At 49.9% G+C, this 26,116-nt stretch overlaps 1 protein-coding gene across 1 annotated transcript; it reads left to right on the forward strand.

Annotated features, from left to right (window-relative positions):
- Positions 1-1,106: 1,106 nt before the first annotated feature.
- LOC128346667 (H-2 class II histocompatibility antigen, E-S beta chain-like) lies at positions 1,107-26,116 on the forward strand. The gene is made up of 6 exons (XM_053300187.1): positions 1,107-1,264; positions 4,061-4,336; positions 9,845-10,129; positions 12,823-12,933; positions 16,987-17,010; positions 24,670-26,116. The coding sequence occupies exons 1-6, from the start codon at positions 1,174-1,176 to the stop codon at positions 24,681-24,683; spliced, it is 801 nt and encodes a 266-aa protein (XP_053156162.1). The 5' UTR covers positions 1,107-1,173; the 3' UTR covers positions 24,684-26,116.

The raw sequence follows: 26,116 nt of genomic DNA on the forward strand, positions 1-26,116 counted from the left end.
ACCAGGTGAAACTCCCCTCCAGAGACACCTCAGGAGGAGATGGAGTGGAAACCTTTAATCGAGCAAGAGGCCTGTCCTGACCTGTGAGTTTGAGTGGGGAGGATATGAAGGGGGGGGGCTGCTTTTTCCTTCTGATCCAGGAGAGTGGCTCATTCAGAGCATACGGTGTGGAGGGCCCCTCTTTCCTCTTCAGTGCCGACACCAGCTGCCCTCCAATTCCTGTGTGTCCAGCAGAGAAGGGGCTGCAACAGGGGCATAGCTATAATTGAATGAAAGGGTTCAAAGAACACGGGCCCCCAGCTCCTGAGGGCCCTCCAGGTCCATCCCTCCCTATTTTCTTCATTGTCTCCCTCACTCTGGGGGGCCGCCAGAGTGAGGGATGAACACGGGCCCCCTCTCCCCTAGCTACGCCCCTGGGCTGCAATGAGGGCGTGATGGTTGTGAAATCTTTTTATTTGTGGGCTCCAAAATCTGATTCAGGTTTGGGTTTTGGGGTGCAGCTGGCACAAACCGTGGGGTGCAGGGGGGGAACTCCAAATTATAGTGACTCTCTCCTTGCAATGGAAGGAGTTCGGGGCAGTGGGGAGGACGCAGGGGTGCTAAATACAGAGGAAGCTCCCAGTGAAGAACAGAGATATATAGGGAGAAGGAACCTAGAGAGGAGAAGGGAGACTGGTGTGCAAGGGAACCAGCATGGGGAAAGGTTTGCATGAACACTTGGTGGGGAAAGGTGTTGAAGGCTGCAGGCTGGAGGTCTTCTGTGGGGTGAGGGATGCAGAGGGTCACTCCCTGTTCCCTCCTGGGGAAGTGAGTGTGCGAAACCTTGTGGATGATGCAGTAATCTTTCTTCAGGAGGGGCAGCAGGAGGAGTCCCCTGTGCAGATCCCTGCTGCCTGCCTGGCACAGAGCTGATTAGCTCTCATCCTGTGCATGGTCTCTTCCTCTGTCTGGGGACTATCTGTCCAAAGAGAATGTTTTCTGGGCTTCCCTGCCTGGCAACCAACGATGCTACCTCAGCTCTGCTGCTGATTGGCCTCACACCTAGGCAATGTCCAATCCCCAGGGCAGAGGGGCAGCACCTCGGCAAGATTTATCCCCAGAGCAGGATTGAGAAAGTCCCACTCTAGTTTAATTGGAGACAGATTCTTTGTTTTTTCACGGTGCGGAGGTGAGATGGTGTCTCTACTGGGCTTTGGGGTTCTGCTTGTGACGGCGGTGACAGTGGAGGGCTTGTCTCTCCAAGCGAAGAGTGTGGAGCCTCCAGGTGAGTAAGAGTGTGGGGAGGGGGCACCAGACAGGGCAGACTCCTCCCAGGGTGCCCTTCTCCTTAGGGCTGGCAGGGTAGAAATGGGAGCAAGATCCTGCATCCACTCAGGATCCACCAGAACGCTGCCTGAGGTTGTTGTGAAGGAGAGGCTTGGGAAATGGGTGGCTGGAAAGACCCTATCCCTGGTACAGACCTTAACTCTAAGGAAGATGGATCCCGCCCCACTCCTAGCTAGGTCCCCATTTTGAACTCACTTTCCTGGCTGGGACCCCAGATTTCCCAAAGTCCTTGTATGTCCCTTTTGGACCAAGCAGCAGCTTTTGTAGATTACAGGCCACTTGATCAGATGCATGAAGTGCTGTCCTCAATTGACCAGGATATATATATGGTGGAGAGTAAGGGAAACTTTTTGTTAAAAAAGATGTGGGGGAAAGGGCTGTGGAATGCAGCATAAGAAAAAATAGAATTTTAGAGTTGGAGGTCTTCGAGTCCAACCCCTGCTCAGTGCAGGAATTTATTAATTTATTGTTAAATTTTTATACTGCCTTTCCTTTAAAAAATCTCAAGGCAGTTCACACAAATGTTAAAACAAGACTACAAAAATTACACAATTAAAATTAGCTATAATATAAAAATATAAATCTGATTAAAAGAATTTTAAAATAACCCAAGCACAATATAACCATAAAAAAATACAATGCAGCAGCAATAGAAACATATATAAAAGCCTGAGTAAAAAGCCAAGATTTCACACGCTTTCTAAAAACTGAGATTGAGACTGCGGCATGGATGGCCACTGAGAGAGCATTCCAAAGTCTAGGGGCAAACAACTGAGAAGGACCTGTCCCAGGTGCACAACAGCTGAGCCTCCCTCATTGTCACCACCCAGAGCAGAGCCCCGCCACCAGATGACCATGTCAAGTGGGCAGAAACCCTTGGGAGGAGGTCCCTCAGGTATCCAGGGCCCAAACCGTTAAGGGCCTTAAAGGTTAAAACCAGCACCTTGAATTAGACCTGGGAACAAAATAGGGCTGATACGGTCCCAGCAGGCAGCTCCAGATAAAATCCTAGCTGCCGCATTTTGCACTAGCTGCAGCTTCTGAATATTCTTCAAGGGCAGCCCCACATAGAGTGTGTTATAGTAATCCAGCCTTGACGTGACTAAGGCGTGGGTAATTGTGGCCAGATTTGTCTTCTCAAGAGAAAGACGCAGCTGGCATACTAGCTGAAACCATGCAAATACACCCCTGGCCACTGTACTCCTGAGCATCCAAAAGCAGAGCCGGGTCCAGCAATACCCCCAAGCAGTGTACTTGCTCTTTCAAGGGGAATGCAACCCCATCCAGAACTGGTAGAATCCCTTCATCCCGATTGACTCGCCTACTGACTCTCTGTCTTGTCCGGATTCAGTCTCAGTTTATTAGCCCACATCCAATCCAGCACGGCCTCCAACCCCGATTCAGGACATCCACTGCATCCCTAAGATCAGGTGACAAGGAGAGATAGAGCTGAGTGTCATCCGCATATTGCTGACAACTCAGTCCAAATCTCCGAACAAACTCTCCCAGTGGTTTCATGTAGATGTTAAACAACATGGATGGGGGACAAAACCGAACCCTGTGGAACCCCACAGGCCAGTGGCCATGGAGGCAAGCAGTAGCCCTACCCCCACCTTCTGGATTCTCCCCCCAAGAAAAGACTGGAGCCACTCCAAAGCTGTGCCTCCAATTCCTATACCCGAGAAGCGGTCCAGAAGGATATACCATGGCCAATGGTATCAAATGCCACTGAGAGGTCCAGCAGAACCAACAGGGACACCCTCCCCCGGTCTAGCTCTCAGTTAGGTCATCCACTGAGTGACCAAGGCAGTTTCAGTCTATATCCAGGGCAGAAGCCAGATGGAAAAGGAATGGGCTATAGCTTCCCTGAGAGATGGCTGCTCAGCCTCTTTGAGGGGAAGCAAAGTCACACTTTGCCTTGGGCAGCAAAATCTGGCTGTGAGGGTGAGTGACTGATGATGAGACACTGTCTGTAACGGGGTTTTTTCTCCCCACATTGTAGATCTGGAATAGCTGGAGGCTGCATGCACACCCTGTATTATGTATGATCTCGTCATTTGACTCGGGGGCTAAAGCTGAGAGGGGCTGTCAAGGGTCTGGTTTTTTCCTCTCCCCTCGATATCCCGCCTTACTTCTTAGGGGCTCAAGATGGCATGGAGGGGGGGGGATGGTTACCCATTTGATCTGCACAACAGCCTTGCGAGGTAGGTTAGGGTGTCTATAGGTTGTGGCTGACAGGCCGCAGCAGGTCACCCTACCTAACCCACTCCCAGGGCGGGGAGGGTGTTGCAGTTGCTACGAAGAAGACAAAGGGAGGGAGTCGGCCTGCCAAGAAACCCAGAGCTCTGCCGGTCTCCTCTCCTCGTGCCAAGCGAATTCTGCCCTCCACGGTGCAGACCAGGGGGCAGCTGCATATGCCTTGACGGGGGGGGCAGCCCCCCTCTTTTGCCTGCAGTTTCCGCTTCGGGATCTTAGCAACAGCGAGACCTCTCAAAAAACAGACAATAAACAAAAACAAATCACCCTTGGGTTCCCCCCCCTCCCCAGCCCTCGGCCCAGTCTCCCCCACCCCTGCCCCACATTCCTAGTGTCAGGCGATGCACAAGTTATCCTCGGCTCCTCCCCAGGGGGCTCCCCTGCGCCCCCTACCCTCTGAGCTGCTTTCTTCTGCTCCTCCTCCTCCTGGGGGCTCTTCATCCCCCCCCCCCACAATGCCTCTCCTTCCTCCCCGCAGAGCATTTCCTGTACCAGTCGAGGGCCGAGTGCCACATCGCCACCAACGGGACGCAGCGGGAGGCGCACCTCCTGGACAGGTACTTCTGGGACCGGCAGGAGTATGTCCGCTTCGACAGCCGCGTCGGGGAGTTCCGGGCCGTCACCGAGCTGGGAGAGCCCGACGCCCGACTCTGGAACAGCCTGAAGGACTTCCTGGAGATCAAGCGGCACGAGGCGGACTCCGCCTGCCTCCACAACTTCGACATCAGCGTGCCCTTCGCCAGCAAGCGGAGAGGTGAGTCCAGCCGGGCGGGGGAGCGGAGAGAAAACCTCCGGGGTGTGTGTGTCCCTTCCCGGCCCCAGAGCGGCCCCCTCGGAGCCCGGCCCCCGCCTCTCCCCTTCCCCCGCCGAGGGGACAACGGGAGAAGCCACGACCCTCGGTCCCTTGGAGCCTGCTGGGAGGTTTCCCCACCCGCTGCCCTCTCAACACACCTGCAGAACCGGAGTCGATCCTCTTGAACCAGAATGATTTTTGACATGGATCCCCACCCAACTCCACCATCAAATCCCAGCTCACTGAGCCACGGTGATTGGTTGTCCTCCGTTAATTTGTTTGTTTCCAGACTTCAGGTCGCACCTTTCCACAGCAATCCAAAGCAGCTAAGAAACTGGCAGCATTTTCAGTGTACAACGAAACGTTGCCATGATTTACCCTTTGAACAACCATTAAATTAGCGATAACCTTTCGAATAAAGAGCAAGCTCATTGGCTGCTGCTTTTCCCAGAGAGCACCCACAGAACTCTCTTGTAGTCCAATGGTGGGGGCGGGGGGATCCTTTACTAAAGGGTTTATGCTGGTGCATTAATGTTATGAAATTGCGTCTTAGACAAATGGAAAAAGGTTAAGCAGGTATTTAGAATCTGCAATGGAAAATCCCCATCTCTGACAACTTTTTAAAAGTCTTTTTAAAAGACTTATTTTTCACCCAAGCTTTTTAACTGTACTGTGGTTTTAAATTTTAATGTGTTTGTATGTTGTTGTAAACTGCTCAGAGATGGAAGTTTGGGGTAAGCCAATTATGTTGTCCTTCTAATTTTTTGATACAAATATCATTTCAAATTATACTCTCTAAAGAAAAGGGATGGATTCCTCTGTGCTTTCATGCCATCACAGCAGGGACAGAGCTACAATTGAACAAGGGATGGGGATGGGGGGGGGCAGGGGTGCAGCCAGCTAGATGACATCTTGCCCTTTGATCTCCCCCTACACTTTTCTGAAGAAGAAGAAGGGGGGGCAGGGGCCCATCTTCCCTTTTGGTCCCAGCGCCCGCTCCAACCTTGCCACAACCTGTTTTACAAACTACATGCCCAGGTGCTGGCCGGATACAACATCCCTCCATTTTTTTGGCCCATAATTTGCCTTTTCATAATGGTTTGCAATTGCCTTCTGTGCTTCCTGTGTGGATAAAGAACCATTTTCTTATGCCTTTTAGTATGTAAGCTGCGTAGGTTATTTTTGTTGTTGTTGTTGTTGGAAAGATGTTCTTAAATTTATGTAAATAGTCGTAATAATAACAATAAAATTGTTATCAAGTTATTGCAGTTGGGGATGATGGGAGTTGTAGTTCAGCAACATTTTGGACTACGATAGATTGGGAACCCCTGCTCTAAGGAATTATCGTTGACTGCAATTGTGATAGACAGCAGAACAGTTAAAAGGAATTTAGCTTATCCTAAACTGCCCCCTGGTGGCCATGAGAAGCAGCTGCTACTTGTGTGCCCCAGACAGGCGCCTCTCATTTCTCTCAGCCTGCCTGTGTGCCTCTTTAACCTAGTACCGTGAAGCAGGATGATGGGCTTGTTGCAAGGAGCACCTTTCCCACCTGCACTGAGTGCAAAGGCCCTGGGCCTTCCTGGAGAGGGTGGCCTTTGCCATACGGATCTGTGCTTCTGTCGTTCCTAGGGATGCTAGTACAATGTGGTCTCCGCAGGGCTTGAGGACAACTGTGAGCCTTTCCAGATGGCCATTTATACTACTGCCTTGCTGGTGATTCCTGCAGGCAATGTTTTTGGATGTCTAAATGACATACTGCCCTTCTCTCACAATTAGCCCTGAAATCCATGAGAGAGCTGGAACTTTTCAATATGGTTTTTACTGACTTGAACATATAAGGGAAACTAATGCAGAAGAAGGAATCGTGTGCTATGCTTGTAGGGGTGGTTTCCATGTGGCTGGCATCACACAAGAAGGCTGATGCCGGATGCCTGCCACAACACGCCCCCTGAGCTCCACACCTGGGCACACCACATAGTCCTTTTCCAGTCGGCAGCCCTTTGAGACTCTTCATCCATCCCTGGCCATCAAAGGCCCCCTCCATTTTTTTAAAGGTGCAATTCTTCTTTCTTTCTTTCTTTCTTTGAAGTTCAATCTTGCAGGGGTATGATTTGGGAGCCGGTGGTACATTTTAAAAATAGCAATTCAGGTGCTTTGAATGAGCCCCTGGTGGCGCAGTGGTAAAACTGCCGCCCTGTAACCAGAAGGTTACAAGTTCGATCCTGACCAGGGGCTCAAGGTTGACTCAGCCTTCCATCCTTCTGAGGTTGGTAAAATGAGTACCCAGAATGTTGGGGGGCAATATGCTAAATCATTGTAAACCGCTTAGAGAGCTTCCAGCTATAGAGCGGTATATAAATGTAAGTGCTATTGCTGCTATTGCTATTGCTATAGCACCTTCCCAGTCACTTGCACCTGTGTAGGCATGCAAGTTTGCAGCCATGATGTGCTTCCAAAAGCCAGACCTTTTAAGGCAGCCAAAGTCTGCACAGCCAAATTCACACTCTGGATTCTCCAGTGGGAATGTCGTTTTAAACAGAAAAGCAGTCTGCAGCCTTTTCATCTTCTTCTAGCCAACTTAAAAAAAAAAAAAAAAGGTTCTTTGGTAGTTTACTTCCTTCCCATCTGCTCGTACCCACACAGGAGTATGAGTTAGCAACCATGGGGCAGTTGAAGGCTTTTAAAAGGCCACATCAGGAGGGTGGCCCATGGCAGCTAAAGTTAATTAATTAGCAGGCTATGATCCGGTAGCAGAACAGAAATAAGACAAATTATTTCTTCACACTGTGGATTTGCAAGTGCGCATGCATGGGATGGAAACATGTGGCTACAAACTTAAATGTTTTTACAAAGCCACAGCAGCAGGGTGGCATGGGGTAATTTTATTTTTTAATCAATGTCTTAACATCTTTCTGTCTCCACTGCATTTGGTCTTCTTTGCAGAGCATGTGCTGCAGAGACAGTGTCCAGGAATTGGGCAGGAGAGTGGGTGGGAATGGGATCTTGGAAAGGGGAGGGAAGCTTATCTCTAGTGCTGGATATTGCTGGATATTAGCAATATTGTATTATCACCTTAAATCTATTGCTGGATATTATAACCAGATATTGCCAGATATTAAGCTTATATCTAGTGCCAAATATCCAGTGCCAGGTATTGGGAAGGAGAGATAAGCTTCATGGTGGATAAACTAGCAGGAACTGCTGGTGAACCGTGGGAGGAAATGCTGTGCAGGTGGACTGACTCCAGGTAGGATTAATCATGAACAACAAAAACAACTCTTTATATACCGATTTCCAACAAAATTTCCAAAGTGGTGTACATAGATAATAAATAGACAGATAGATAAGATGTCACCCTGCCCCCAAAGGGCTCACAATCTAAAAAGAAACACAAGATAGACACCAGCAACAGTCACTGGAGGTACTGTGCTGGGCCAGTTACTCTCCTCCTGCTCAATAAAGAGAATTACCACTTTTAAAAGGTGCCTCTTTGTCCAGTTTGCAGGGGTTAGAGAGTTCCCAGAACCGCCTGCATTTTACCCTCCTGCCTGGAAAGGCTCAAAAGCTTCCCAGGGAGGCTTTACACACAGGGCTTCTACCCCGAATCTACCTCAGAGGAGAGTGTGCACATTCACACACCAGACAAACTTACCCTGAAGTCCCTTCGAGATCCTTGGACCCACTCCACACACAAATCGAGCTTTGTGATGCGAATTCTAGCTTATCTCGACATATTTCCGGATTTTTTAAATGCTGGTTTTAAGCTACTTTTTCTGAAAAATGGAGCAAATAGGGAGAGGCACTGCCATAGAATCATTAGCATGATAAAAGGGATGCTCTCTTTAGAAATGGAGATAACGGACTTAAGGATCCCCTCCAAAAAAATTGGCTAGAAGGAAAACATGGAGGCATGCCATGTGAACTTCTTTCAAAACAGAACCCGAGAGCAGAGGGGAGGGGCTGCTTCCCTCAATGCCACGAGTGTAGTTCGAAGTGGCTTCGCTCAACATTTACCCTGAAGCATGAAGCCATGTGCGAATAACTTCCTGGGCACTTTCCAGATTAAACCCTACATACAACAGTGTCACTATGGATCTGCTAAGTCTGCTTCTGTACTTCCTGTGTTGTCACGAAGCACACCCTGCGCTGACGGCAAGGTGCTGTTCCCATTTCTGATGCTTTATTTCGGATTTTATCTTTGCATTATAGTGCTACAATGTTCTAAGTCCATTGCAGAAAAATAGTTGTATTTCCCTGTTGTAGGAGTTTGAGATTCTGGGGATTGTTTTCAATACGATCCTGCCAAGCTGAATCATTTTACCCCTGTTGCAGCATGTAATTGGCAATGCGCCCTGGTGCAGAACAGAGCTGCCCATCTTTTATCAAGTGGTGGGAGGTAGGGATGTGCACAGAACTGGGTGGGGGATGTACGAAGGAGGGTGTGTGTGTGTGTTGACTAAGGGCTTAAAGTGTGTTGACTTTAAGGTCAACTTTTTTAGTTGACTTTAAGTGCACTTACTCCTCCCTCCACTTCCCCCACCTCCACCAGGGCTCTGTTAGTAAAGGACCCGTCGGGGTGACGGCAAACCTCCCTGATGCCCTGTCTCTTCTTTGCCCGGAAGTACCAGGAAGTACCAGGTGCGCATGCGCACACCGGCTGTGTGTGCGCGCCTGCCACGCTCGCACGCACGCACGTGCCCAGCATGTGCATGTGCACCAGGTACTTCCTGGTACTTCTGGGCAAAGACGTGACGGGGCGGCAGGGAGGTTTGCTGCCACCTCGATGGAGCCTTTACTAACAGAGCCCTGGTGGTGGTGGGGGAAGCGGAGGAAGTGCACCCTCCCATGCCCTTAAAGTTGTCCCCCCTGCCTTCGAACCTTCAAACTGCCCAGTGCTCAAGCCTGTTTGGAGGCCCGTAAAAGGGCCTCTGAACCGGTTTGTGCACATCCCTAGTGGGAGGTGTGTACAGATTCAGCCTAAGCTCTTCATGGCCTGGGATATTTGGACCCCTCCCTGGATACGTTCACCTCCTGGTCCCACTTTGGGTTCTTTTTATGAGTGTCATTTTTTCAGTGCTGTTGTAAACCACACCGAGCTATCCCGGACAGGCATTCTCGTATTTACACGTTTTAAATAGAAAACACATATATGGTCTTCCCCAGCTGCTTTTTCCTGCAGTATAGCACAGGGTAAGAGACTCAAATATCTCTTCTCCCCCATCCTCCCTCCTTCTTCAGATTGCAGCCTCCGGAGTTTTATTTTCCAAAATGCATGAATCAAGACTGAAAAAGAGGGGAGAGAGGCACTTTGGAAGAGCTGGGGGCAGGGGGTTCAGAGAGCCATTGGGAGGTTATGGTGGTGGTGGGGACTTTCTTCTGGGTAAGTCAGGCAGAAGTGGGTTCCTTCCCCCACCCCTATTTGAAGCTTTGTGTCTCTGACCCTTCCTGTCTCCTCTCCCTCCCCTCCAGTCCAGCCCGTGGTGACAATCACCCTCACAGACTATGACCGCTCCTCCCAAAACGGTATGCTGGTTTGCAATGTGGACGGCTTCTTCCCTCTGGAAATTGAAATCAAGTGGCTGAGGAATGGGAAGGAGGAGGACCCCCACAAAGTGGTCACTACTGACGTGATGGAGAATGGGGACTGGACCTACCAGATCCACGTCATGCTGGAGACGCAGCTCATGCATGGAGACGTCTTTGGCTGCCAGGTGGAGCACGCCAGCTTCAAAGGCCCCGTCACTGTGCAGTGGGGTAAGAGATGGGAGTGAGACTGGAGTGGTACATGCTGTTGAGAATTCTCTCTGGTAAGAGAAACCCTTTTTCATTATAGCAGAGTGCACAGAGGCACAATACGGCAGAATTTAGTTAGGCAGGCGTGTATGCTGAGAGTAAAGTAACTCAAATCAATATAAGTGGCATTTATTAGAAAACTCCATTCTAGATAGGAAAGTGAGGAGTTAGGTAGAAGGAGGGAAGAGAAAAGGAAGTGGCTGGAAGGAAGGAAGTCCCTAAGATTAGCAATCTACATATCAAAGGGATAGTGTCAGAGCAGTAGAGAAGGGATGACCAATGTCTTGACCTTCTTGCCCTATGACTCACTGTTCTGTCCTCCACTGTCATTGAGACAAGAGACAGCGCATAGTCCTTCACTTCCAACACATGCATACTTCCCATCCCTGATCCTTCTTCCTAGACTTTTGGAGCGGAAAGAGACTTGTCTTGACCACAGGAAATAGCCCATGGGGCAGGGGGGTTCTGAGGGTGGTGAAGGCTGGCAGGTAGGGGAGGTGGTCAGGCTAGAGCTGTGATATCTTAGCTATCTCCGAGGAGACATAAGAATGTAAGAACCTAAGAAGAGCCCTGCTGGATGAGGCCCAAGGCTCTGGGAAGCCCCAAAGCAGGAAATGACAGCATGCCCCTTCTCTGCTGCTATTGCTCCCCTGCAACTGGTATTCAGAGGCATCCTGCCTGTGAATCTGGAGGTATTTCTTGCCATCAAGACTAGTAGCCATTGATAGATGTGTCCTTCATATATCTGGCTAACCCCCTTTTAAGGATATCTGAGTTAGTGGCCATCGTCACACCTTTGACAGTGAATTGCATGGGATGTTTGAGAAAGTACCTCCTTTGGCTGTTCTAAATCTCCTGCCTGTCAGTTTCACTTGATATTTTGTGGTTATAGCAGAGAGAGGGAGGGGGAGGGAGAGAGAGAGAAAGATATTTTTCTTTCTATTCTCTTTTCTATACAATGCAAAATGGTATAAATCTCAGTCATGTCCCCACTTAGCCACCCAAAGTCAGTGACGCAGGACTTACCTTTGCAGCAGCCGTCCTGGTTTCCCTTCAGCAAGGCTTATTCTATACATTTAATACTTTTATCTTTAATTATGGTGTCGAGCAATTTACACAGAACAAGTTAACCAGTCCCCTGGATCCCTTTTCAAAAATCGGTGTTACTTTGGCTGCCATCCAGTTGTTTGGCAAAGATCCTACTTTTAGAGACCGGGGACATATGTTGGCAGGAAAATTGGCAATTTCACATTTGAGTTCTTTAGGAATTGTCAGACAGCTACTGTCCAAACTCCATAAATTGTTGCTCTTTTAGTACATGCTAGAACATAGTCTCTTGCTAGCTGTGTTTAGCTCAGTTATACAGGCTCCATCCCAACGAAAGTCAATTCAGGCATGGGTATCTGCCATATATGCTCTGTAGTGAAGGCGGATGCAGAGAATTCATTTAGCTTCCCTTTTTAATTTTAATTTAATTTTATTTTATTTTTACATTTATATCCCACTCTTCCTCCAAGGAGCCCAGAACGGTGTACTACATACTTGAGTTTCTCCTCACAACAATCCTGTGAAGTAGGTTAGGCTTTTATCTCCATCTCCTCCTCAAGCATCCTTTTCACTTTTCCTCTTCCTCCAAAGATAGATATGCTGCTTCTTAACAAAACTTCTCAAAGCAGTTTGCATAGAAAAGTAAATAATACATAAAAAAAGATTGTTCCCTGTCCCCAAAGGGCTGCTATTCCCTCCCTCCCTCCCTCCCTCCAAAACTCCTTGCCTTGTGATGGTCCAATCAAATCCCAAGCAGTTTTCCTGCTCCTTAAGTATTCAAAGTAGCTTATATTGTTCACTTGATGCTTCCAGACATTCTGAGGATGCCTAGAGCTCAAATGAGCCTCTCTGTCCTCCCCTGGGTCGTCTACTACTACTACTACTACTACTACTACTAATATTTATATACCGCTCTTCAACCAAAGTTCTCAAAGCCGTTTACATGGAAAAATAAACAATACATCAATAAAATGGTCCCCTTTCCCCAAAGGGCTCACAACTTAAAAAGAAACACTAGGTAGACACCAGCAACATCCACTGGATGGATGTTGTGCTGGGGATAGATAGGGCCAGTTGCTCTCCCCCTGCTAAATATAAGAGAACAACCACTTCAAAAGGTGTCTCTCTGCTCAGTTAGGAGGGGCTCAATTAGCAGGGTCTGACAAGGCCTTCCACAGCTAGCAGAGAGACTCCAAGAAAGAGCCCTCTTGCCTGGAACCTGGAACCGTGCACTTTCCTGCATGGGGTGTTGTCTGTTGGTGAGGAGCAGAGAAAGAGAGAGGAGTGTGAGGATAGATGCCAGATCCTCAGAGGAATCGGGCATGGGGACGACTGGGCTGGGGGTCCTGGCTCAGGGCTTTCCACCCAAGGGTTCCTCAGTGATAGGTTCAGGTGCTGTGTTGGGGCTTGGATCCAGCACTGCATCGGGCCTTCCTGGCCAGGTGAGCTTCTTCTCTTCCGCTGTGTCAAAGTCCTGGCTGCCTCCTGGGAATAGGCAGCTTCCTAGCCAAGGCTACTGTGGGCCAGGATGCTCTGAGGGGAGCAGGAGGCGGGTATGGGGCCTGCCGTTTCTCACTCTGGGCTTCCTTTTCCTTCTGTTTCTACAGAACCACAGACAGATTCCGCCAGGAGCAAGAAGTGGACGGGGGTCGTGGGGATCGTGCTGGGGCTGGTCTTTCTGCTCCCTGGACTCATCCTCTACCTGAAGAATAAGAAAGGTGACTGGGATGCCTTTGGGGGGACAGGGAATGGGGGCTGGCCAAAGACCCCTCTCTTGTCACCTGCACAATGCTTTGTGGGGCTACTGCCTGCACAAGCTGGAAAAGACTGCTCCCCCTGCTGGTGGCCTTGTGCAACACCCTTTAATTACATTTTCAATTCAATCCTGCCAAGCTAATGCATTTTACAGCTGTTGTAGCCTGTAATCTGGAAAGCATCCAGGTGTTTCAGAAATGGGCAATGTTTTTTTAAAAAACTGGAGGGCCCAAATGGTCATGGACATCTTATTTGCATCTGCTTGGAAGTAAACCCCCAAAGCAATTCTTAAGTCTATCTTTTTCTATACCATAGAAAAAGAGGAAAAATGGGGAACAGATTTGGGTAAGAGGAATGGTAAAGTGTGCTGTTGAGTTGTTGTCAACTCCTGGCGACCACAGAGCCCTGTGGTTGTCTGGTAGAATACAGGAGGAGTTTACCATTGCCGTCTCCCACACAGTATGAGATGATGGGGCTGTGAGCCCGGTGGTTCTAGAGTGGGTAACCCGCTCGAGAACCCCTGGTAAAAAACCAGGTTTGCGGAGCGAGTGCTCCGCAAACCTGGTTTTTAAAATTGTGAGTAGCTGCGGCGTGGCTTTGCGGCGCGCCTACTCATGGGTAGACCTATGGCTGGGAGGCTTAAAAGCAGCCTCCCAGCTCGGGGGTCTCCCCAGTATGTCCTGCGCGCTCGTGGCCCCCAAGCTCCCCAGCCCCTGCTGGCTCCGTCACGGAGCCGGCAATCGTGCGGGCGGCCGATTCGGCCGCCCAGGGCTCCCTCTCCGCTCGTGAGCGGGGAGAGCGGGCTTAGCCAGCTCTCCCCACTCACCCTGCAGATCGTGAGACCCGGCTCCTTGTCTTTCAGCTAGTCAAGTCATTTCCCCACTGCTCCATTAGGTGGCTAAGAGGAATGGTACCCCCACCTCAAAAAACCCCATGTCCTATTTCATTGAAACGTACTGTCATCGAGTTATCTTTCAGCAACAGAAATATATGTGTTGACCTCATATCAGTTCTCAGCCAAAATGCAGTGATTTACCTGAATTCCATATCTCTGTTATACTGTTGCCTGATTCAGATTTTATAGGGAGAGGAAGTCCCGCCCCTGCCCCGTCATTCACTGCCTCTCCCCGCTGCTCATGCTTACAGTGGGGCTTGTCTGCAGAGAGAAGAGCCCTACTTGTGATGGCAGGCATGATTGTGAGGCTGGATGGATACATGGGTAGGGCTCTTCCCTCTTCAGACAAGCTCCACTGAGTGGAAGGGAGAGGCAGTGAGTGATGTGTCAGGGGCGGGACTTCCTCCCCCTTCTGTCCAGGGCCACAGCAGGGTGCTTTTATAACATTTGAAGAAGGCTTGTGTCTCCCTGCCCCCGCACAGCCTTATTTGTTTGTACATTTGTTTATACTGCTGGTGTGTCTCTTGAGACAGTGAGCTCATTTGGGACACAGAGAAACTGTGCACACAGCTGGGCAGGGGGGAAGGCAGGGATGAACCTGCCTTCACCCCAGACAATGGGGGCTGGGTTCTCCGGAGCTCCATTGTGCACCCACATGGTCCTCACTGCTCCCATCAGCCTGGATCAGTGGAGGCTGAGGAAACGAGTCCCGGCCTCCAGGGATCCTATCATGCAACGAGTGCAGTTCATTGGGTGGTTCCCCTGGGAGTCGGGCGCTCTAGGCGCCTGAATCTGTGCGTGATCAGGCTGCATGTAGCCGAAGCAGCCACACGACCCTGGAGCCAGGGTTAAGGGGGCGCTTGTGCCCTCAAACCCCGGCTAAAGTATGGGGTAAAAAGTCGATGAGGGCAGGAGGGCAGCACTGGGATTGGGCTCGATTCTGGCATTGCACACGGGCAGCCCAACCCAGGCTGGATTGCCCTAGCCTGGGTTAGGCTGCTTGTGTGAACAGGCTTAGAAGCATGATCTCATTATTGATTTTGCTGTGTCAGTCCCTTTGAGTACTTTTTGTTGATGTTGAAAAATGGCATATTCATGTTCTGAATAATAATAATAAAAAATAATAATAATAAATAAAAGCTTTAGAACAGCATTTTAACACCTAGAATTTTCTCAAATATTGTATTTATTTATTTACATATTACTCTTTCTGCAAGGAGTTCAGGATGTTGCTAAAAGGATATTTCATTTTTAATCTTTCAATTTAACCCACCGCAAAAGATGGTGGGGAGAGAGAGTATTGCCTCACAGTGGCAGGCCCCTCCATGAAAAATGTACATGAGCGCACGCTCGAGACAATTATGTCAGAAAGAACAATTTCTATGGAAACACAGGGGCTGATGTATTCTAGGAACTGCTGTGTGGGAGAGAATAATTACTCTTAATGTGTACTAGTGTTTTCAAGCCCGTTAAAATAACGGGCGCTAGTAGGGGAGAGTTCCTCCGCCACCGCCACCAAGAGTGCCCCGCTCCCTCTTGCCCTTCCCCCTCCCCCTGCCCCACTCCCTCTTGCCCCTCCCCCTGCCCCACTTCCTCTTGCCCTTTCCCCTCCCCCCTCGCCCGCTCCCTCTTGCCCTTCCCCCTTCCCCCTCCCCCTGCCCCACTCCCTCTTGCCCCTCCCCCTGCCCCACTTCCTCTTGCCCTTTCCCCTCCCCCCTCGCCCGCTCCCTCTTGCCCTTCCCCCTTCCCCCTCCCCCTGCTCCACTCCCTCTTGCCCCCGCCCCTGCCCCACTCCCTCTTGCCCTCGCCCCTCGCCCCTGCCCCACTCCCTCTTGCCCTCCCCCTGCTCTCCCCCTCCCCCTCCCTTTTGCCCTCTCCCCTCCCCCCTGCCCCACTCCCTCTTGCCCCTCCCCCTGCCCTTCCCCCCCCTTTCCCCCCCTGCCCTTCCCCCCCTGCATTTTTAAATTTTTATCTTACCGGCCCTCCGCTCCTCCTCCTGGGCAGCAAAGAGTTAACAGTGAACAGTTTTGGAAGCGGCGGCGAAGCAGCAGCAGGAGGCAGCGACTGGGTCTGATGCTGGCCGCGGCGGGCCCGCCACACCACGTGGCCTGCCGTGGCCTCTGCCGCCGCTTGTCCGTCGTTGCGGCCGGCTGCCGGACAGCCACCGCTCCCCCCATTTCCAAATTATGCCCCTGGTATTGGGGCCCACTGCTGGCTGCCCATCCGCTGCCGGGCTGGCCCCACAACCACCAACTGTCGCCGCCGCCGCCATGGGCCCCACTTGCCGCCGCCATCGCTTCCCCGTCCGGCACTGCTTCCCCGCCGCCGCTTCCCCGCCGCCACTTCCCTGGCATCGCTTCCCCGCACCGCTTCCCCGGCGGCGCCATCGCTTCCCCGTCCGGCATCGCTTCCCCGTCCGGCACCGCTTCCCTGGCCGGCATCGGCCCCAGTCACCGCCGCCTCCTGCTGCTGCTTCCCCTTGCCGCTTACCGGGACCCAACATGGCCGCCCGTGTCTCGCATGCCCAGAACGGCCGAGAAAGACACGGGCCGCAGGGACACGGGATCACGCTTTAGCTCTTTATTATAGAGGATATACCATTTTCCAACAGAGAAGTTCTCGAAGCATGTTACATAGCAAATGAATGAGAAAACGATTCCCTTAAGTCTCAAAGGGGCTTACAATCCAAAACAAAAAGACAAGGGGGATCCCAGCAAGACCTACTGGAGGCATGTGTGGAGCCGAGGGGAGGGGAGGGGAGGGACCCTGGACTTTATCCCCGGCAGAGTCCAAAAGGAGGCCTCCCTTGCTGTGAAGGAAGCTTCCTTTTCTGGACAGGAAACTTCTGCCCAGTTTTGTGCATGCCTTAAAAGGGAGGATTGGATGGCAAGAACTCCCTCCTTTCCCCTTCAGTCGTGAATTTATTCCATATACACACATTCCCCATGAAGAATGGACTTTAATTCCAAACCTAACCCCCCTTGTGGTGGATGAGCTCTTTCTTTTACAGGATGGTTCCTAAGTGTCCCGTCCCCCCCACCCCATAATTGTGAGTTTATGCTCCGGGTGGAGCTTTGAGGGGACCCTGATCCTTACTGACACGTGTTTCTCTCTCTTTCAGGGCGTGCCATTCCTCAACCTGGAGGTAATTTCTCTCTCTACTTGTTCATATTGCTGCCCCATTCCCTGCCCCAGCTGCTGGCTCCTTGGGATGTCCCTGTGGTGTTTCTGCCAGCCTCTCAGTCACAGACTCTGTAGAACATGAGGGGGGAGATTACCCTTATTTTATTTATTCATTTATTTATTCGATTTATATATCGCCTTTTCAAAAAAGGCTCAGGGTGGTTTACATCAAAATAAAAAAAAATTTAAAATCAATTAACAATAATATTCAAGTAAAAACAGCATAAAACTAATTAACAGTTAAAACATTTAAATAGTTAAAAACACTGGAGAACCAGGCCGAACACTTACAGCAGTTAAAAACAATTTACAACAAATTAGCCGATCTTGCACAGAGCATTTGTGCAGTGCTTTGGGGCTGGCTGTTTCCCCCTCCCTCTCTCCCCGGTCTCTCCTCTCTTCCCCTTCCCTCCAGCCCTGCGCTCTCTAGCCCTCCCCCTCCCATTCCTCCCCCCACACAGAACCTCACTGGGCTGCGGGCGGCCAAAAGGGCCCCACTGCCCCCGTTTTCTCTCCCTCCCTCCCATTGGCCTGCCGCCGCTTCTCTCCCTCCGCATTTGCCCGCTCGCCACCGCTTTTCTCTGCTTTTCTCTCCCCCCTCCACCCGCCTGCCACCGCCTTTCTCTCCGCCCGCCTGCCACCGCCACCACTTTCTTCCCCCTCTCCTCCTCCCTCCTCACTCGGCCGGGCCTCTCGCCGGAACTCTCGCAGCGTGTCACGAGAGTTCCACCGCCAAATCCTGGACACACATGCCAGCTAAGAGAATTAATTATAAGATTAAAAACCCTGAAAGGCCAGGTCAAACAGATTTATTTATTTATTTATTTATTTATTTATTATTAATACTTTTATACCCTGAGCCCTTCCAAAAGGCTCAGGGCGGTTTACATTAAAACACCATTAAAATCAATTAATAATTAAAACAAAAATTATAAAGCATAACAAATAATTAACAATTAAAAACATCGTAAAACAACAATTTAATAATCAGAAGAATTTAAAAACAAGTTTTTAAAAGCTGAGAAAGCCTGGTTGAAGAGATGTGTTTTCAGGTGTTTTTTGAAAAATGCCAAAGATGGGGAGGATCGTATCTCAGCAGGGAGCGCATTCCACAATCTCGGGGCAGCAGCCGAGAAGGCCCGTCTCTGTGTAGCCACCAAACGAGTTGGCGGCAACTGGAGACGGACCTCCTCAAGTGACCTCAATGGGCGGTGGGGCTCATAGCGGAGAAGACGCTCTCTTAAACACTGAGGGCCTAAACACCGAGGGCCTAAACTCAATGGGCGGTGGGGCTCATAGCGGAGAAGACGCTCTCTTAAACACCGAGGGCCTAAACACCGAGGGCCTAAGCCTTATAACTAACACTTTGTATTTTGCCCGGAAAACTATTGGCAGCTAGTGTAACTCCATCAACAAAGGAGTAATGTGGTCTCTCCGAGATGACCCAGAGACCAACCTGGCTGCCGCATTCTGTACCAACTCAAGTTTCCGGACTACGTACAAAGGCAGTCCCACGTAGAGTGCATTACAGAGGTCAAGTCTGGAGGTTACCAACAAATGTACCACTGTTTTGAGGTCATTGATCTCGAGAAACGGGCGCAGCTGGCGTATCAGCCGGAACTGATAAAAAGCACCCCTGGCCACCGCCTCAACCTGAGAAACCAAGGAGAGACGTTGATCCAGAAGTACTCCCAGACTGCGAACCTGTTCCTTTCGGGGAAGTGTGACCCCGTCTAGAACAGGCAGATCAAAATCGTCTCTAGAGTTCCGACCCCACACAATAAGTACCTCCATCTTATCTGGATTCAGCTTCAGTTTATTCTCCCTCATCCAGCCCATTACTGCTTCCAGGCAGGCATTTAGGGAGGATATGCCAACTCCTGAAGAAGTTGACATGGAGAAGTAGATCTGGGTGTCATCAGCATACTGGTAACACCCAGCTCCAAATGCCCTGATGATCTCTCCCAGCGGTTTCATGTAGTTGTTAAAAAGCACTGGAGAAAGTATGGAGCCTTGAGGGACACCATACTTAAGCTCAGATCTCGAAGAGCAACAGTCTCCAATCGACACCATCTGGAATCTGTCCGAGAGTTAGGAATGGAACCACTGTAAAACAGTGCCTCCCACCCCCAACACCCTCAGACGTTCCAGAAGGATACTATGGTCGATAGTATCGAAAGCCGCCGAGAGATCCAAGAGGACCAACAGAGTCACACTTCCTCTGTCAATTGCCAATTGGAGATCATCCATCAGGCCAACCAAGGCAGTCTCCACCCCATAGCCCGCTCGAAAGCCCGTTTGAAATAGGTCTAGATAATCAGTTTCCTCCAAGACCGCCTGGAGCTGAGAGGCCACCACACTCTCAATTACCTTGCCCAGCCATGGGAGATTGGAAACAAGCCTATAATTGCTCAACTCTGAGGGATCTAACGTAGGCTTCTTTAGAAGAGGTCTAATAATTGCCTCCTTAAGACAAGGAGGCGTCCTGCCCTCCCTCAGAGAAACATTTATGATTTCTACCAGGCTGCCTACAACAACATCCCTGCTAGATTGAACAAGCCATGTTGGACAAGGGTCAAGAGGACAAGTGGTAGGCCTCACCGCTCCAAGCAGCTTGTCCACATCATCAGGAGTCACAAACTGAAATTGATCCAGTCGAATCGTATAAGAGGAGTTGTCAGACACCTCCAGTTCAGACATCAAATTAATTGTGGAGTCTCCATCTAAGTTGGCCCGAATCCGAGAGATTTTGTCTGCGAAAAATTCATTAAACACACCACAGCGGGTAACTGATGCTTCCAAATTCTGGATCAAGGAAGAGGGAGCAGATACTAGTCCTCTCACAACCCTGAACAACTCCGCTGGATGTGAACTCGCAGAGGCAATACGGGCAGAAAAGAACCGCTTCTTTGCCGCACGTATTGCCTGAGCATAGATCTTTAAATGTGCTCCATGTCGTAATCTGTTGGATTTGAGTTGAGTTTTTCTCCACTTGCGCTCCAGTCGCCTACCTTGCCGCTTCAGCCCTCATAGATCTTCCGTAAACCAAGGGGCCAATTTTGAAGCAGGTCGGAGGGGATGCTTAGGAGCAATCGTGTCTACTGCCCTGGTGAGCAGGTTGTTCCAGTTCTCAACCAGGGCATCAACAGGATCACCAGCAGAGCCAACATTAAATCCCTCCAAGGCTTCTTGGTATCCTACCGGATCCAGTAACCTCTTTTGGCGGACCATTCTAATAGGCCCCTTGCTCCTGCGAAAGTGGAAAGCGGTTGTAAGTCCAACCTTAACCAGATGGTGGTCCATCCATGACAACGGGGAGATCGTAGGAGTCTCCACCCACGGAACACCACCCTGATCAGAATAAAAGACCAAATCAAGCGTGTGACCTGCAATATGCGTTGATCCAGAGACCGCTTGGGATAGGCCCATAGTCGTCATGGCCGCTATGAACTCCTGAGCTGCCCTGGACAAATTGGTCCCAAAACAAACATTGAAGTCCCCCAGCACCAAAAGTCTGGGAGACTCCAACGCAAGTTCCGCGACCAAGTCCGTGAGCTCAGTAAGGGATTCCATTGGGCAGTGGGGCGATCGGTACACCAACAGAAGTCTCAATCTATCCCTGGTCCCCAAACTCAAGTACACACATTCAATATGGTCCGATACCCTGACAGGGACCCTGGTAAGGGAGATGTTATCCTTGCTGGGACCAAACTGGACCACTAGCCTCACCCAACCAAGTCTCAGTAATACACATCAGGTCGGCTCCTTCACCCATGATCAAATCCTGGATGAGTTCTGATTTATTTTGGACCGACCTGGCATTGCAGAGGATCAAGTTAAGGTTATGTGGGATGTTTGCAATGCTCCCCGAGGTCAAAGAGCTGGCAGGACAGCCGGAAAGGGGGACAGCTGTTAGATTTCTGACCACCCTTCCCCTGGAAGAGCCCGCTGACCTGCCAACGTTTTTTCTTCTATTCCCCACCACCACCGGAATAGCTGCCCCACATTCAACGAAGGCATTCCCTGCCTCCCCATCTCCAGACAACCCCCCACACATTGCAATTTCAACCCAACCTCAGCACAACTTAAAACTGATTAAACAGAAGCCCCACTATTGAATGTCTCCCTCTATACAAATGGTTGGACAAAGTGTCCAGCCCTCGCCCTCATTTCTCCCCTGAAGTGGCTCCCCCAAAGGGGCAACCCCCTTTGGTGGCAACCCCACCGGTGGCGGGCCTGCCGCCACCGGCAGTGTTCCTATATAGGCTGAGCAGCAAACTCAACAGGTGGAACCAGGAAAAACTGCCCAGTCACCCTTACAGCCCCAGTCCTGCAAAGCCTCTCCGCAAGCAGTCCTGGGGGGATGCAGATGGCACCCAGGGAGGGCAGAAGAGAAGAGGTAGCCAGGCAGGCACCCCAGTCTCACACCCTGGGGAAGATGGTATCCTCTTCTCCCCCTCTCCAGCAGGCTTCTGGAGTTTTTATGGGTTTTTAGGGCTCTCTTGAAGGTCGGTAAGGAATTAAGATTATGAATTTCTTCTGGGAGTGCATTCCACAGCCCGGGAGCAGCCACGGAGAAGGCCCGCCTCTGAGTCGCCACCAGACGAACCGGTGGTAACTGGAGACGGACCTCCTCGGATGACCTTAACGTGCGGTGAGGATCATGCAGAAGAAGACAATCTCTAAGAAAACCTGTACCTTATGAGCATGGAGGAATGAATCCCCTATGCCCCTAAGCCCCTGCCCCCTGAAACTGTTTTCTGAGTCTGCAAGAGAATTTCCCACTTCTGAGAGTGTCAGGGAGGCTTCCTCAGCAGGGGCAGGAGAAGAGAAGGCTTAGGCATGGACTTCACTGTGAAGGAAGTGGTGTAAGATAGGACAAGAGTATACAAAGTGAATATAAGCATAAATCAGGGGTGTTCACATTGCTGCCTTTTCCTATGTACCAGTATGTTTTTTCTTTCTTTGGTTGGTCCACATATCAGGCTTCTCCTTGTCCATCCTACCCATGTCTGGCCAATAGGGCTGTAGAGGAGGCAAGGTAGCCCACCTCCTGCTTCTGATTGGCTCATTCACTCGTGCCTTGGTGGTGAAGAGGTGGGAGTGGGTGGGTGTGCATGCTTGCATGCCTGCTGATCCCTCCCAAATGTCATTTCATGTCCTCTTCTTTAAAACAAACAAAAAAAGATTTTCCCGGTGTTGGTTGCACAACAACAGCATGCTAGATCAACTGGAAGCTCCAGCTAGTGTTAGTGCAGTGCTAAAAGCAAAGTTGCTCTTCCCTGCTCTCCAGACACTACAGAACTGTTGTTATTGCAATTTACTTAACAGTAAAGGGTCCTTTCTGTTTAGCAGGTAACAAAGAGCTCCTTGTGGTGAGTCTTAAGAAAGCACCACTTTAGAATCAGCCAGTAGGAGGGCCTCTCCTCTCAGTGGGGAGGCTGACAGCTCTGTAAGAGGGTATTTACTTGTAAAGGGTAAGTGGGGAAATAGCCATTCCAGGCTAAAAACAGCTTTGCCTCTTGTATCCTTCTGAATGAGTAGAGATTGCCAAGAAATTTAGCACCAATAAACGGAAGTACCTTTTCACACAATGCATAATCAAATTGTGGAATTCTCTGCCACGAGATGTGGTGACAGCCAACAACCTGGATGGCTTTAAGAGGGGTTTGGATCACTTCATAGAGGAGAGATCTATCATCGGCTACTAGTTGGAGGGCTAGAGGCCTCCTCCAGCTTCCAGCCTCAAAGGCAGGATCCTTCTGATTACCAGTCGCAGGGGAGTCACAGCAGGAGGGAGGGCACACCCTCAACTAATGCCTGTAGGCTTCTCAGAGGCATCTGGTGGGCCACTGTGTGAAACAGGATGCTGGACTAGATGGCTTTGGGCCTGATTCAGCAGGGCTGTTCTTATGGGAGAGTAGCAGCAGCAGCTACTTTCTGCCTCAACTTTGTTTCTTGGACTAGGTGTCCTTGCACAAGGGTGCTGCTGCTGCAAAAGCTTCTCTTCCATGTCTTCAACACTGGAAGGAGATCCTTTCACAGCAGTGCCCTCGTGCAATGGAGCCCAGTCAAAAAACCAAAAATAGCACTTACATTTATATACCGCTTTATAGCCGGAGCTCTCTAAGCGGTTTACAATGGTTTAGCATATTGCCCCCAACATTCTGGGTACTCATTTTACCGCCCTCGGAAGGATGGAAGGCTGAGTCAACCTTGAGCCCCTGGTCAGGATTGAACTTGTAACCTTCTGGTTACAGGGCGGCAGTTTTACCACTGTGCCACCAGGGGCTTGTTTGATGAGAAAATGATGAGAACAAGGTTGCTGCTACTGCTAGCTCTACTCATTCAGAAGGATACAGGAGGCAAAACTGTTTTTAGCTGGGAATGGCTATATTCCTATACCTGCTTACTTATACCGTCTACAGGTAAATACACACTAAAATAGCTGTCGGCCTCCCTGCTCAGAGGAGAGGCCCTCTCACTGGCTGTTCTATTCTACTTTTAAAGGACTGTTCCCTGCTCTGGAACACGGCTATTTGCATGGGGGATTTGATAAGTGGAGATTTGAGTTCGGCTGTAAAAATTACGCTGTCTCCCCACACCCACTTCTGTCAGTGTTAGACTGCAGGGCACAGGAAGCAAGTCTGAGTGGGATCAAGGGGTGGCGGGTGGAGCCGGAACTCCCACACAGGTAGACACACCTCCATTTCATGCCTTATCTCGAGGGTCTCTCCATGTGGTGCAGCAAAAATGCCGGAGTATCCTGCACTGCCAGTCACACTTCTATTACATATTAAGGGCCAGTAATCATGAATGGTCATGAAAAATTGCCATTGGATGTATGAGCAACACTTGCTGTCACCATACTGAAGGAGCTGTAAATCCCTCCCTCCTATGAACTCCTCAGTACCCCAAGCGCAGTGAAGCAAGAGTAAATGGCCACATGGAAAAGCTCCAGGAGATGGCGCTGTTGCTTGACCTAACTCTGGTTTAAGGAACACTTTCATGAAAAAGGAGACTTGGAGCCCTTTCTCACCAATCGGGAGGGAGGCTGCTGATACTTACTTCCCTGCAAACGATCCCTTGTTTCTCCCTGGGCGAGCGGATCACCTGCCCAGACGATCACTGGCAGCCCCTGGCAGCATGGAAGGTTGGGGGATGAGACGCATCCTCCTGGCCCCTGGAACTCTCATATAATGCACCATACATTATGGGTATCCCCGTGGCACCCACCAGGAGCCCTGCATTCTCCCTGCCCTACTGCAAGAAGCCAGTGCTGACAGACGATTTTAAAAATGGGGCTAAGGGTGTGCTTGCTCCCTTAACCCCACTGAAGAGGCTGGCCTCTGTGGTGGGTTTGCTCGTGCTGCGAGTCACGTGGCTCCCGGTGGTTCTTACGATCGGCCAGAACTGATTGTAGGATCAGTTTGTTGAAGGCTTTTGGCTGATCGTAAGGACAGCCTCTTCCTGTAATGTGAATTTGGAAGGGCCTGTCCACTTGCCCTCTTGACCTCGTAGGTGAGGGTTGCCCCCAACCGTGGAAGGGATTATCCCTCCCCTCTCTCTGCCTTCTGTACCCCACAGTCATGGCTTTCTCTCTCTTTTTCTCCTCCTGCAGGACTCATCAGTTAGACTCCACAGCTCCACTAGGATCACACAAAGTGCAGAAGCATTTTTTGTCCTCTCTTATGAAAATCCGTCTTTTCTTGCTTGGAAGATGCAAAGTCTGGAAGGAGCACAGGAAGAACTGAGGACAAGCACAGCATCCTCCTCACCTCCAGCCCACCTCACAAAAAAAGACCACCTCTTTTTTTCTTTGTTTTTGCCTTTTATCACTCTCTATTTGGACACGGGGCGGGGTGGGGGTTGGGATACCCTTTGATGTCTTTCATCCTGTGGCCTGCCAGTTGACTAAGCTTGAGATTTCTGCCCGCATCTTGTGTGGGATGGCCACACCATGCACTGAGTCTCTCTTGGGAATCTGGACAGTCCCTTAAACAGCAGCAGAGTCCTGTGGTACTTAAAAAATGGCCTCTTAGTCTTTAAGGTGGTGCAAGGTTCTTTGTTGGTTTTGCTGCCACTGATTAACACAAGGTGATCTCTTGTGAATTGTCCCTGGGACTGTGGCAGACTAGGGGCTATTCGCAGAAGAACCTGTCTTACAGATTAAAATGTGTATTTTGAAAATATATATTAATGTTTAAATATTTATTTTAGCTATTGGTTACCAGAACAGTCATAATACTTGTATTAGGCATAGCACTTTTACACATTATAAAGACATTTTTTTAAAAGCATTGGCCCCAAAGGTACAAGGTCAAATCCACCTCCACAGAGTATTCAGTTAATCTAGAAGAGCACTGCCAAACTTCTGTTTAGGCGCATGTCGGTGTGAAAACAGTCACCTTTCCGGACAAACCTGGGGCCTCTAATAGGGGTAAAAGGTGCTTTTGGGTGCTCTTCTTGTTTTTATTAGTCATATCTAATCCTTTCCTTACTCCGAGTCCCAATTGCAATTAGCTAAATATAGTAAAAGCATTTTTCTAATAAACCACCTTCCTCAGAAATCCTCCAGAATCTGTTCTTGTCCCAAGTTGGCTGCCATGAGGGACGAGAGTGTTGAGAAGAGCTGTGTGGGTCAGCCCCAGCTCTGTGTATCTAGCCACCTTTGTGTCCGACACTCCCCCTCTCTTCCAGACATTCAGATCCAAAGACATTCAGCCGAGTAGGGACTCTCCTTTTAAACAGATGCTGCAGTTTTACAATGCCCTTTTTCTAGTGTTTTCTCCCACCGCCCCTGGTCCCATTCACCAATTCTCAGCACAAATACTGATGATTCCAGTTACCAGGGACACAATTTCCCACCCCCACCTACTGGTTTTATTTGCTTGGTAACAGATTTGTTAATTATACTGGACATTTTCATTGGGTTTTTAAAATCATTGCAAACCTCTCATATTGACCATCATCTGACTCCTTTTCACTCTAGCAACAGATTGTATAGCACAACCTTGATACAACCGATTTCTTTTGAATTGTATCAATAAATATTTTTTTGACCTCTC

Source organism: Hemicordylus capensis, chromosome 2 (assembly GCF_027244095.1).
Source record: "Hemicordylus capensis ecotype Gifberg chromosome 2, rHemCap1.1.pri, whole genome shotgun sequence".
NCBI classification, from domain to species: domain Eukaryota; kingdom Metazoa; phylum Chordata; class Lepidosauria; order Squamata; family Cordylidae; genus Hemicordylus; species Hemicordylus capensis.